This window comes from Typopeltis vanoorti, chromosome 18 (genome assembly GCF_054136105.1).
Source record: "Typopeltis vanoorti isolate ZY-2024b chromosome 18, IOZ_Tvanoo_1.0, whole genome shotgun sequence".
In the NCBI taxonomy this organism is placed as follows: Eukaryota; Metazoa; Arthropoda; class Arachnida; order Uropygi; family Thelyphonidae; genus Typopeltis; species Typopeltis vanoorti.
The window spans coordinates 37,978,568-37,993,829 of NC_143566.1; the positions used below are offsets into that span (position 1 = coordinate 37,978,568).

At 36.8% G+C, this 15,262-nt stretch overlaps 1 protein-coding gene across 3 annotated transcripts in view; it reads right to left on the reverse strand.

Annotated features, from left to right (window-relative positions):
- Positions 1-1,514: 1,514 nt before the first annotated feature.
- The window catches only part of Pcif1 (Phosphorylated CTD-interacting factor 1), a 300,185-nt gene continuing 286,437 nt past the window's right edge, over positions 1,515-15,262 (reverse strand). For all 3 annotated transcript variants that reach the window (XM_090408077.1, XM_090408079.1, XM_090408078.1), the window contains exon 16: positions 1,515-2,806. In XM_090408077.1, the coding sequence (XP_090264203.1) occupies positions 2,443-2,806 (364 nt within the window). In that variant the 3' untranslated portion in view covers positions 1,515-2,442. The remainder of the gene's footprint in view (positions 2,807-15,262) is intronic.

Here is a 15,262-nt window from a genome sequence, read left to right on the forward strand (position 1 = left end):
CGGGTGCAAACTTTGTTTGCTTACACCTGGATAAAGGATTAAACTAAATATATAATTTAAAGGCAAAAGAGTAAAGTAGGATCTATCTGGGTAATAAGATTCAGTGTTTAAGACACTGGTTATGGCACATCTTGAAGCTTCAATTATTTTAGTATTACAGGGTTCTCACACAAAGAAGAATGGAGAGTACCATCCATCACTGGTAAAACTATGAAAAGGATCTGAAGTCAGAGAGAGAGAGAGAGAGGAGGTCACTGATTGAAGGAAAAGCATGAGTGAGAATTCAGAACTCAGGGATACTCCAGTATTGATAGAGATCTAATGAAGAAAAAATCATCCACCATAACATGCAAAGAATGACCAGAGATGAAGGTGGTAATAATCCAATTACAAAGAACAAGAGGGAGACCATAAAATGATAACTTGTTTAGAAGGACTCAATGCCAGACATGATTAAATGCCTTTGAGAGATAGAGACTACATGGATTTCTCCAAATCTTTGCATGGCCTGTGTTCCAAAGGTGGTTAAAGTTAGCAAGGAAGAATTAAAATGGCAGAATCCATGTTGGTAATCATTAACTGATGGCCTCCAGACAGTGAAGAAGCAGGTTCTCGATGACTTTATCCATCACTTCTGAGAGTACTGAGGTGAGAGCAATGGGATGATAGTTTGACAGCCGACTTTTGTCTCCATTTTTAGGTAGGCTTGATAAAGGCTTGCTTCCATGCTTTTGGGTAGATTCCAGATGAATATGACAGCTTATGTAGGCAACAGAATGGGTGTTAATTCTGGAGCACAACTTTGGAGGGATACCACCTGAATTAAGAGACTTATTACAATCGGATGTGGAGGATATTCCCGATTTCTTTCTGTTGAAAGATCAATAGTTAAAACTGGTTTGAACACAGCCTTGTACACTTTTACTTATCACTTGATTAATTTCTCTCTTATTCAGTATAAATTTATTCAACTGACCCTGCCATACAAAACACATATAGCAGAACTACATCCCAAGAAAAGATAATAAAAAACCAAACTGTTAGCATGTAATAATCAATTGTATGAAATAAATAGGAATTTAGGTGTGATGAGATTCGATTTTATATACAATTAATTTCCTGCAAAAGAGTGCTTTGTACATTATGTTTGCAAGCAAGCTAATCCACTCAAATATAGTTATACTGTTTTTTTGTTTTTTTTTAAAATAAATTCTGTTATCATTTACTCTCACTTTTCTCTGTAAATATCCTCCCTGAATCAAGTAAGTGATAAGTGAAAGCATCAAAAACATAGCATATCTAAATAATCTTAGTTCATTATAAGACGTGACAAACTTCTGTTAAGTTCGAAATGTAGTATTAAACTACAAACTAGAATCACAGAAAGTTATTTCAAAAGAATTAGCCTTTCTTATTGTAGTTTGGAAGTGAGTGCATTGCAACTTTTTTTTTAATTTCAGATGTTCCATATTTACAAATTGGTAAAAGATCGACTGCAATATTATGTCTATGCTAAAGGAAGTGTTAGCTTAAAAAAAAAAAAAAAAAAAAAAGACAGACTACCAAAATAATAAAACCCTTGGCCACTTCATTTTTCATAGAAAATATAAAGTTTTGATATTTACTGTTTACTAAATGCAACATTTGTCATAATCTAGTGAACCTGCCTCAGTACAAGAGTGACAGATTGCACACACCCATTAAAAACCAAAAATAAAACAAAGAACCTCCTATAAAACATTAAAGACCAACTATTTACATAAACGAAACTCAGTTTGTATAACAAGCAACACATTAGTGTACACTGATAAAATCTGTTAATGACAAATGTATGCTTAAACGCAATAAATTCTCTCTTACAATAATGCAATATGAAATTCAGGAAAAATCGTAATTATTTGATTCTGCATTATACACATATGATTATGAAGAAAACATTAAAAATCTACAACTAGATTACATTTTTTTTTTTCTCAGAGAAAAGTGAATATGAAATTAATTACTGTATTCTGTTGAACAGAATTAGCAATAAGTAACAATTTACAAGATGCATATTGCAAAACAACTGTTCCTTTTCTGTGAGATAAATTCTTAATGATAATAAACCATATATTACATTTGACTGTTCCTTCTTAAAAACACTCAAAGTCAAATATCTGAATCTACAAGCACAGTTTCTACTGGAGATGGTTCATCAAGAGTAATTATATTTATGTCTATGAAATTTTATGACATTTATGAAATGTATTACTTTTTACAATTTCAATGTTTATAATACAGACAATCAGTTTGTATATGCATATGATATGATATACACTGAAATGTTGTGAACATGAATGAATGCTGACAGTATTAAATGTTACAGTATATTCAGATTTCAACTTTGAAATCTCTGTCATATTAGTTTAAATTTCAACAACAGAAAATGACTCCGAGTCCTGTCTATTGGGGTCTTCCAAGTTGTGGAGTATGATTTGATGAAACTGCAGTAATAGTCCCACCTGCAGGTACTGTGGGAAGCTGTGGTGCATTATCCACTATGGCAGCTTTTGCTACATTTTGTTGGGAGGGTCCTGCTGCCCCAGTATCAGCATTCTGTTCAACAGTTTGATTAGCAACTACCGTTGGTCCTTGAGACTGGGGTGGTGGAAACATTGCTTGCTCCCTTTCTTTGTCCCTACCTGGTTTATATGCATCTAACAATGCTTCCACACGATCTGTAGTTGGTGCCCAACGAGAAAATCCTGCATCATTTTGAAGAAACACAATTTGGGTTCCGTGAACTGACATTTGATTTACTTCAAGCCTAAAAGTGTCCCAAAAAGAGAAAAGGGAGTAAATATACATTTTACAAAAATACAATCATAAAATAATAATCTTCTATAAGATGATTATATTCATCTTGCAAATGCACAATATTTCATAAGATGCTGCACAGGATACTTTAGCTGCAACTAAAAATGAAAAGAATGTATATGCCAGCAAAAGATTAGTACTACAATGTAATGAATTCAAGTATAGCATAGTATACCTAGATTCACACCTTGGAGATTAAGTTCCTTAAAAATAAATAAAATCATTGATAACTTTTGAAGCTTAAGTAGTGCATATCACTATAGCAATAATAATATTGTCAAGCTATGCTTGAGTGAAATAAACTTGAGTGTCATTTGAACATAGTGATATATGTAGGATTTTCTTTCTTATACTAATAATGTGCCAAATATTATAATAAAGTCATTTTAGTTTTCAGCATAGAGGCTGAGAACCAATTTAAGGGATTTCACATTCTGTGGATCCTATTCTATGTATGATAACTCAACTAATAGTCAATAGAGACAATCTGGGTACAGTGAATATCAAAAGAGGAATTTTCCAAGACTACTACCTCTACTGTTCATTCTAGAACTTTTTCTAACATTAATTCTAAAGAAAACTAGCTTCAGATATCAAACATCAAAATAAGTATTTCTCTTGGATTTCAGCTTGTTCTCCATCTCTTGTAGTCATATTGGTCACATGGATAAGTCATTAGTGAGATTATATATATTTTACAATGTCATTAATGCTGGCAAGATAATGTTTTTTTGAAGCTTTAATGACATAATCAAGTCTTCATAGACCAGACCTTAGTGTTGAGGCTAAGGTCTTGATTCATTTATCTTTCCTAGCCTTCTCAAGAGAGTGCAACAATTTGAAAGCTTTGGAGGCAATGAAGTTGCCCCATAATTCTTGAAATAATCCTTTGCTTTCATCATTCCATCCAGGGATATAGTCTTTTTGATTTCTCCTTCTTAACAGCTCTTACCCACAAAACAAATCAAATACTTTTCTGCTCACAGGGACTCATCTATGTTTAAGGTGGTAAAGCAAAGATCAGGACTGTACTCTCTCTTTTACATCATGATGAATGGAACACCTAGTTATCTTTAGCCTCAAAAACTAAATATAGGTTCTGACTTTCCTTTAGTTATCAGATTGTCTTTCCATTGAAGTCCTCTTGGTACTCCCATAAAGAATGATGGGTGCTAAAATCACCAAAAATGATATTGGATGATGCTGCCAAGGAAGAACAGGATTATCACAGATGGCAGTGGAAGGTTTATATATATATATATATATATATATATATATATATATTCATAATAGTTAATTCAGAAACCTCTACAGAGGTGCTAAAGATGTTTGCACTGGAGTTTGGTTGGCAGGTGGTATAATTAGTGATACTGTTCTTAATGTAAGTGGCTATTCCATATTTAGAGTGGTTAATTTTAGAGATCAAAATATATCCAGGAATTTTTCTTCTGGAATATCATCCTCTGTATGAGTCTTTTTCAACACAAGAACAACAGTTTGGTGGCATTTAAAATCCTTGTTAGGTAGTCAACATCTGGGTTTGAAAAGTTAACAAAAAAAGTGTTTGATGTTTAAAAAAAATATCCAGAAGCAGGAATCTTACAGCCTGTCCAAATGGTAGCCAAGCCTTCTGATCTCTTGCCAAAGCACTAGGTCGTAACTTTTGCCCAACACTATTTCCACTCCTATCATACCCATAGAAAAAGCCAATCTCCTGGCTTCACACGTTGCCTCCAATGCATGCATAACTAATAATGGTAAATGCTCCCTGACCATTCCAGATGCCCAATATACAATTCCTCCTGTATCCTTTTGCCAGAAAGAGATCAGAAAAATATTGTCCAAATTAAATACAAAAGTCTCCTGGCCCTGATGGCATTCCTCCAATTGCCCTATAGGTTTGTGCACCAGAACCAACTACTATCCTATGTTGCCTGTATATATTCTTTTACTTCATTGATAAAAGATCCCACAGCCCGGAAACTGGCCTATATTACTCATTCCCAAGAAAGGTGACAAATCACTGCTGTGTAACTACCACCGAGGTGAGTTCTCACTCACCTCAGTCCTATCTAAGTTATGGAGAAAACCATCAATTCCCAACCTACACTACCTCACCCAGCTAATATATGGCAACCAGTATGGATTCTGTCACTACTAATCAGGAGATCTACTCACATATGTTACCCATCTCTGGACAAATGCCACGGAGAAGTTTGGCGAACCTCAAGTCTTGCATTTGATATCTCCAAAACTTTTGTCCTCTCACCATTCAACTAATGCTGGGATTCCACAAGGCTTTGTTCTCTCACAAACCCCTCTTTCTTCTATAAATATATTAATGACCTACTTCAGTTGACCTCCAATTAAATACACAGTTTTGCAGATGACAGTACATTGCACTCCTCCCTTTCATTTGATAAACCTTACTCTACACAATTCACCTCAACCTACAGAACATCAACTACCACTGCCTTCAATTCTGATCTCCAAGCCATCCTTCCACTGGGTTCAGATAACCTTGTCAATTTCAATTTCAGTAAAATTCAGTTCTGTCTTATTTCTCATAAAAAAGAACCAACAGATTCTCTTCTTGGAATTACCTCGACATCAAGCCTCTCCTGGCATAAACACATCAGAACCATTGCATTCTCAACTTGTAAAAAACTAGGAATTCTCTTTCACTCAAGATGTTACTTCACCTCTAAACAGCTGTTAACCTTATACAAATCACAAATCTGCCCAGCTATTGAATACTGCTCTCACATTTGGAGTGGGAACCTCTAAGAGCTCCTCTCAAAATGCTTGATTCAATACAGAGGAGAGCAATCAGATTGATTAATGACCCATTTCTTACCAACTCACTCCTCCTATACTATATTCATGGCAAATGTTCATCTGAAATAGCATCAATAATTTATTATTAAGAACTTAGTACAGCCAGTTGGAACATGTGCAGCTGCCACCAAACATCTCTTTACAGTACACCTTGAAACCCACAAAACCAGTTTGTTTTCCTGCTCTTCTATCACTGCTACTGCTGTATTGTAGAGGTCTGGTCTTCTCACCTGATGTGTTTCTCAAGGAATACAATATACAGATTTTTAATGCAAATGTAAACAAGTTTCTCCTTTCACAACAAAAATTCATGTATACTAATGTATTATAAGTTGATTAACTAACCTCTCATGTAAGGACTCAACATTATAAAAAAACAGACAGTATTCAAACTGATTTTAACTAATGGATTTGAAATTTGGGTTTTCAGAAATGAAATAATCAAAAGCTAGAGACTGCATGTAGAGTTTTGCAGAAAAGTTGGTGAGTGAACAAGTGCATCTAGGATGCATTCATATTAAAACTAATATTACAAAGGCACTTGACATTGTTAGAATTCAAAAATGTGTGAGTATGCAATCTAAGGTATCATCATTTATTCATTTATGAATAGGCAAATATACACAGAAACATTCATATAACAAAAAACTCATGATGGAAAAGGTGGATGCCTAAGCTGGCATCACAACCATCTCAGTTGAGTTTTTTGAATCGTTTTATTACGGGTCTTTGCTGAATTTCTTCAAGAATGACAATATTAGGAATGATCTTGCCAATATATACCATTTACCCATCTTTGCATCATCAGCAAATAGCTGTATGTCGCTTGTCGAATCCTTCCCAATATCATTAATATACAGATTGAATAACAGTGGACCAAGCACTGATCCTTGTGGTACACTATTTGTTACCTTAAATCTTGCACTCACATCCCCATATACTACTTTTTGATATCTGTCAGTCAGCCATTCTTTTATCCATACTAATATTCTATAACCCAAACCCATATTCTTCAATTTATGAACCGTCTACCATGCTGTATTCTGTCAGAAGCCTTAACAAACTCCAAAAGTATCACACTGAACTAGAAAAGGAGAATGGTGTATCCATTCTCCTTGTCTAGTTCAATGGTAACATTGTTATAGAATGTGAGCAAGTTGCTAAAACATGACCTTCCCTTAGTAAACCCATGTTGCTCATTGCAAAGTAGAGATTCACTGTCAACCCATTTCTGAATGCGAGCCCTAACAAATTTTTCCAAAATCTTCACCACCACTTCTGAGATACTGACTGGTCGATAGTTGGATACATTGGTCTTTGTACCATCCTTGTGCAATGGAATTACCATACATTCTTTCCATTCCTGCAGAACCTTCCCTGTTCTGAGACTCAAATTAAACAGCCTAGTCAAAGGAATAACTAATAATAAAGAAATGTGTGCCCTAAAGAGTCTCCCTGAAGAACTCCAGTGGAAACAGGAAAGCTTTTCATTAACTTACTCTTGCACGATAAGGTTCTGCTATTGCTTTGATTATTTTCGAGGGTATGCGTAACTGAGAATTTTGAACATCTTTTGTCTATTGATTGAATCAAAGGCTTCTGAGAAATTATGAAGTTTAAGATTAAGAAAAGATTTTTATCTCTTGATTATTTTAATGCAGTGGGTGTGTTCAGTGGTGCTTCTGTTTTTCAAGAAACCTGCTTGATTTTTGAGTAGAAGAGGTGTTACATGTGGTTCAGTTCAGTTTAAAAGCATCCAGTTATAGATTTTCAGCGTGGTAGAAAGTAGTATGATTCCCCAGTAACTTTCTGGATTGTTTAGATAGCTTTTTTTTGGGTGTATTGGTATTATTAGGCCTTCTCTCCATAATGATGGAATGTTGTAGCTAGAGCTGTATTACAAATATTTAAAAGTTGTTTCCAAGGCTCTTTTCCTCAATGTTTAATAATCTCTGCTCTTATACCATCCAACCCAGGTGCTTTCTCATTCTAAAATCTAAGATATATGATCTGTTAAACAGAATTGGAGAGGAAAGACTAGGAAAACAGTTTTGATATCAAGATAATAGAAATTCCAGAGGAAGATTAGTGTCTTAATCTGGCACTATTGGAGACTTGAAAATAAATAAATTAATTTGGAAGAAAACTGCTGTTGATAGGAAGCTAGTAATAATATAAACAATGTACTATCTGATACACCTCTAGACACACATCAGGAGGAGATGATGATATATGTTGACCAGCCTTGAAGAAATCATGATTCCTTCAGCATGTTAAGTAGGCTGTAGACAGTATTCAACTAGAATGAGGGTTTTAAATTTTAGTGGCTACATTGCATGATTCTTTCCATATGACTTCAGTATTCACATTGTATCTGCTATCAATGAAAAGGGAAATATACCTAAATGTGAGAATTACATTTCTGTGTCAAGTGTTAGAGGTAAGATCTGCAAGTATTATTATTGTTATTATTATTATTATTGTTCCTGGCAACTCCAAGGAGTCGACAGACTCATCGAGGGAGGCCCTGACATCATGTCAAGAACAACTATTCGACATTGACACAGTATCTATCATACCTTGCCTTGAACTCATTCACGGTCGTAGCACCTACAACAGACTCTGGAAGCTTATTCCACTCATTCACCACTCTCCAAGTAAAAAACCTAGCCCTAACTCCCTTGTCAACCACGCTCTTGCCCAGCTTCCATGCATGGACCCTAGTCCTCCCACCACCAGTCATATTTTCAAAAATATCTTCTGGATCAATCTTATAGAAACCCTTCAGTAATTTGAATGTCTCAATCATATCACCCCTCCTTCGCCTATCTCTGCAACCCACAAATCTTCAACCTATTCTCATAAGGTTCGTTCCACAGACCTTCTATCATCTTGGTCTCTCGTCTCTGGATCCTCTCCACTTCCTCCCCATCACGAAGAAACCCTGGTGCCCAAAACTGGGCACAGTAGTCCAGATGGGGTCTTATCAAGGCTCGATACAGAGGAACAACAACTTGTTTGTCTCTGCATGTTAAAGTATTTTTCAGAAGCCAAGTGATTTGATGAGCTGATTTAGTCACTTTTGCAATGTGCCCCCTAAACTTCAATTCCCTATCCACCAACACTCCCAAATCCTTGGCCTCATCAATCTCCCGGAGTATGGTTCCACCAATGCGATATACTGCTGCTATTCTTTTCACCCCAAAGTGCATAACCTTACACTTTGCCACATTAAATTGGCATCCATTTTTCCTAGCCCAGTCCTCCAAACTATCCAAATCATCCTGTAAAATTTTGACATCCTGTGCACTCACAATTGCTCTACCCAACTTTGCATCATCAGCAAACAAGTGAACACTTCCTCTCAAATCCTTTCCTATATCATTGATGAACAAATTGAAAAGCAGTGGTCCAAGAACAGAGCCCTGCGGCACACCACTAGTCACAAGTCGTCTTTTAGACTCCACTCCTGCATAAACCACTCTCTGGTATCTCTCCTTCAACCACCCTCCTATCCATCTCACCAACCCTATATCTATCTCCATCTGCTCCAGTTTACTGATTAGGGTTCCATGTGGTATCCTGTCAAAGGCCTTGGCAAGGTCCAGTAGTATCACTGTAAACCCATTACCCCTATCCAGTTCAGCCGTCACTGTGTTATAAAACGTGAGCAAGTTACTGAGGCATGATCTACCCTTCACAAAACCATGTTGTCCCCCATACAATATCCCATTTTCATCTATCCAATCCTGTATTCTTTTCTTGACTAATTTCTCTAAGACCTTGACAATGATTCCTGATATGCTAATCGGTCGGTAATTTACAACAGCTGTCTTGGAACCACCTTTATGCAGTGGAACTATTTTCCCATCTTTCCACCCCCTCGGGACTAACCCAGACCCGAGACTCAAATTAAACAAAATGGTCAAGGGTACTGACAATTCTTTAGCTGCTTCTCGTACGACACGAGTATACCATCCAATCCCACGGATGTATTGACATTGAGGTTATGCAATAGACTACTCACCTCCACTTCATTCACCATAATTCCCGTATAATCTACTGGTTTATTCGTTTCTGTAATGCCACCACCTGGATGATATATACTTGCAAAGTGCTCACTCAGTAACTCAACTATATCAACTGATTCAGTCACCTCCCTACCATTGGCATTCTTTAAAATCATTCTACCATGTACATTTTTCCTTTTACAAAAGAGAATCCTAAACAGTTACATATCTAAAAAACTGTTTAGGATTCGCTTTACTGCATGGCCAATGTTCTTTCGTAATCCTTTTTTGCTTTTCTTACCACACTCGTTACCCTTCTGGCCTGCGCTTTATACCGTTCATGTGCCTGCCGGTCACTTTTCTCCTTAAATTCCCTCCATAGTTGTTTCTTTTTTTGCAGCTTAAGCTTAATGGTGTTATTCATCCATTTAACACCTACTTGATTTATTATTCGGACTCTAGGTATACAGTCAGCCATTGCTTCATGCAAACACTTCTTAACTGCCTCCCATGCACTATCAACTTCTAGTCCTTGCAGTTGTACATGCCATGACACTGAACCAATCAAACTCCTAAGCTTGTTATACTTTCCAGCCCGATAATTCCACATGTACCCTGTCTTAATTGAAAATTCCACACCTTTAGCCACCTCCCAAGTCAAGACCCTATGATCACTGTCACCGATTGGTGGCAATGTGGTCATATTTGTTACAGCCAAATCCTTAGCTGTAATTACTAGGTCAAGCACTCTCTGACCCCTAGTATTTTCCATTACATGCTGTCGCAGATAGTTATCCCTTAATAACTGCATAAAATCCAATTCCTTCCTCCCGTGTGTCCTCTCCTCACTCCAATCAATGCGACTATAGTTGAAATCTCCCATAATAATTACCCTCCTTCCACTCATTTCTTCTATTTGCTTGTGCATACTATCACCACCATCTTTTCCATCACCTGGTCTATAGCTGCACCCAATTGTATATTTAGTTCTGCTAGTCACAATCTCACACCAAATGGCCTCAAATGTGCTTTTTTCTCTATCCTGCAATTCAACTTCTATTCTCCTTGGCTGTAGCTCATCAGCTATCATCAACAATACTCCTCCTCCCATTTTATTCTCCCTGTCATTCCTGAACACACTATACCCATCACATTCAATCCCACTAGCTATATCATCTACAGGCAGCCATGATTCACTAATACCAATAACCTGTGGTCTGGAAGTGCCAACCATGGCCAAACACTCTTCCTTCTTGTTCCTAATACTCCTAGCAGTAGTGTACATGAATTTAAGACCCCCATTAGCCCCAATCCTACTTTGATGCCTTATATTAACTATCCCACTCTGATTTGTTGTCCTTATTCACTCGGGCATATTATATTCATTCATACATTCAAATGCCTCCCTAAGGACAGTATATCTACCCCCTCCCCCTTAATAAAGCTAGTTTCCCTGAATTTGCACATCCATTACATTCAGCAACACTTTCTCAAGTCTTCTTACACCATAACCATTCAAATGCATATACTTGAAAAGAGGCTAAGAAAAATTGTTTACAGAACTTGGGGTAATAGGTTCAGACCAAGTAGCAGTGTCAAGACCTAACTGACATCTATTTAACAAATGATAAATATATGGTAGTAGTTGCTAGAGGTATTATTTAACAAATGATAAATATATGGTAGAGGTAATATGAGGGTGGTTCCATAAGTTTCTGGTCTGACTAACTTTTAGAGGTGATAGAAAATAACTGTCACTTTTCAACATAATCTCCTTTTACTTCAACACACTTTTCCCATATTTCAATTAACATTTCTATGCCCTTGAAAAAATAGTCTGTACTTCAGTCTGCAAAATAACCTAAGACTGCATCTTTCACCCCCATTGTCATCTACAAATTTTCTTCCTTGAAGGTCTTTCCTTCAGTTTTGAGAAGAGGTAATAGTAGTCACTGGGTGCTAGATCTGGCAGGGTGGATGTTCAATCACCTGGAAGCCACAGTCCTTCACTGCAGTCTTTGCAACAACAGCCATATGGACTGGAGCATTATAGTGAAGCAGGCAAATACCATGACTCAGCATTCCTTGTTTCTCCTCCTTTATGGCATTGTGTAGTTTGTGCAGGAGTAAAGCATAATATTCTGCATTCATGATGTATTCCTTTCCTTGAAATCAATTAAGAGAATTCCCCAGCAATCCCAAAAGATTGTTGTCATGATCTTTTTTGGTGGACTGAGTGACCCTGGCTTTTCTCAGCAGTGCTTTGCACCATTCCATGGCTTCTCTTTTGGAAAGAGGATCATAATAAAAGACCATGGCTTCAATTCCTGGTGACAATGGATTCCAGCACCTCTCTCTCATTCTCATGGCAAAGCTATAAAAACTTGCAAGAATGGGTCACACAGTGCTCCCTCTGAATTGAAAAAAGAAGTTGGGACACCTACCTTGCACTGACCTTTGTCATGTGAAGCTTCTTGGTGAATGATGTGAAAGATGGTTGTTATAGAAAGCCCCAACCTTGTTGAGATTTCTTTGAGCTTCAGCTGTCTGTCACTGAGATGTTCATCCTCAACAAGAGAGACATTTTCCTTAGTCATCACTAGCACATAACGAGGATTATCTTCGATGCTCTCTTCCTAGGGTGGAAACTGTTTAGCCCATTCCTTCATGGTGGAATATGAAGGAGAGGCTTCCCCATAAACACCATCCATCGCTGTTTGATAGCACTTGGAAAAAGCCCTTCTTTGGCGAAAAACTTTACCACAGCATGGTACTCAATTTTTAACAGTATAGCCACTTGGCATGCCACATGTCAGTGAAATGAGTGCCTCCAACTGAATGATGCAGGTAGAGGGTTGAAACTGGTACACTAAGCTTCCCATAGATGATGCTATCTGTCATGCATGGTGTTTTAAAATTGGCACGAATTTTGTATGTCAGGCTGGAATGCCTTTGATTTGGATTGATTTGAATTACCTTGTAATTAATTCTAGCATGACATTATAAATCAGTACTCTTTCTTTGCTATTCATGAGTTGGCATAATGTGAGTTGACTATAAGTAGGTTTGGATTATAACTGAAATATACTTCGATTATGCAAACAGTTTATCAGATTACAATGATGGAAACTAGGACTCATCCTGTCAACCAGAAGTACCCTAAGACTCGGTCCATTGGAAAACTGCTCAGAGTCTTCCAGCCGAATATAGAAAGTATCAGCAGGGCTAAGAGTGAATGTCTTACTAGGCTTCACGATGACAACAGAATTGACATTGCCATTATACAAGAAACATATGCAAGCAATGAGTCACAACTACGAGAAAGAGTCTCCATTCCAGGTTTCAATCTTATAGGAGCAATATACCATCAGATGCAATAGGTAGCAACCTATGCCTGAAATTCACTTACTAAGGTCCGTTTCATTTCTGCTAGCGATGTTTCAAATATATCTACCCTTATTATAGAAGTTAACAACCTAAAAATAAGAATAAGAAAAGTCTCATTGACTATGTTATTATTGATAGTGATGTTTTCTCCCTGGTGCAGGACAAGAGAGTATACGGAGGATTTGAAATTGGAAGTGATCACTATTTATTTTAAAGCAGGATAAAATTGAATTTCATATTGAAAAGAATAATATGTAAGAAAGTTTTAAAGCGAATAAAAGTTGAGCAGCTCTCAGATGTGAACTGTAGACTAAAATACACAAAGATTATTCAAGAAAAAATGAGAGTTTGAGAAAAGGAATAAAACCTTGGAGATTCAGTGGCAAACTCTGAAGAAAACATTGATTCTACCAGAGAGGCATGTGGTGAGGTTGTCTGCAAGGATAAAAAAAATCAGAACTCCCTGTTGGACACAGGATATTAAAGAGGCAGTGAAGGAAAAGAAGAAAGCATATCAAAAGTTCCTGTCAAATAAGTAAGCCTGCATTTGTCTCTGTATTCTCTAAGAGCACAAGCTGACTTATTGATGCTAAGCACTGTGTAAAACTAGCTAAACAAGTCATGGGAGGACTTTGGCAAGAATATAGAAAATAAATATCAAGAAGGTTGGAAAATATTCTGGAGGTTGTTGAAGCTTAGAAATGGAGGAAAGAGTGCTGTAAAAGGAGTTAGAGATGATAAAGGTGACATGAAAATGGGAGAAAAAGATATCCTTCAAGTATGGAGTAATTACTTTGAAAAACTGCTAAATGAAACAAGCAGTGATGACAGCACAGTGGTAAAAAACACTGATCAGGCATGCAGTCAGGAATACATATCCATACTTGAAGTAGAAAAAGCCATCAAAGGCTTGAAATGTGGAAAAGCAGCAGGAGTAGATGACATTCGACCAGAAATGCTGACGTATGGTGGTATAAGAGTCTTACAGTGGCTGCACTGCATAGTTCAGAAAGCCTGGACAGAGGGACAAATTCCTGATGATTGGAGTAGAGCTCTCATAGTACCCATATATAAAAAGGGAAATAAAACTGAATGTGAGAATTACAGAGGTATTTTCCCACTGAGTGTTCCTGGTAAGATCTATGCAAGTATACTTGAGAAACGGTCGAGAAGAATTGTGGAAGAAACGCTTGGTGAAGAACAAGCTGGATTCAGGCCAAATAGAGGCTGTCAGGATCAGATCTTCACTTTACGACAAATAGTGGAGAAATCATGGGAATATAACAAAGATCTGTATTTGAGTTTTGTCGAATTGGGAAAAGGCATATGACAAGGTGCCAAGAGAGAAGCTATTCAATACGCTACAGTTATATGGTGTCAATGGGGCATTATATCAATCAATACTTAGTCTTTATTTGAGTTGTAAGTCAGCAGTTAAAATTGAAGGAAGTACAGGAAGATGGTTTAATGTTAAATCTGGTGTGAGACAAGGATGTACATTATCCCCTCTGTTATTCATTATCTATTGGATCACATTATGAAGGAAAGTGGTATTAAACATGATATCAAAATTGGAGATGTTAATGTCTGCTCTTTGCTTTATGCAGACGATGTTATACTTCTAAATAAATCTGCTACAAGTCTGCAAGATTCACTGACTAAATTGAATAACTGTTGTAATAGATATGGCATGAAGGTCAGCAATAAAAAGACAAAAATGATGAAAATAGGCAGAATCACTGAAAATGTCAACTGTGTTGTGAATGGAGAACCTGTGGAACAAGTAAAACATTTCAGCTACTTAGGCACGATTTTTATTTTTAGTGAAGATGGTAAATTAAATATAGAAATAGACAACAGAATCAACAAAGCTGGTATGGTAGGAAGTCAATTGAATAAATTCATATGGAATAAGAGAGAAATTAGTCGGAACACTAAATTAGCTATACAAGACAGTGTTCAAACCAGTTTTAACTTATGGATCTGAGAGCTGAGTCAGAAGTAAAACACTTAACCAAAGACTAGAGACCGCAGATATGAGAGTCCTGAGAAAGAATAGAGGCGTGAACAGATGGCATCAATGGCAATATCATATTAAAAATGAGGATATTAGGAAAGAACTTGATGTTGTCAGCATCCAGGAATGCGTTAGCAGAGCTAATCTCAGGTGG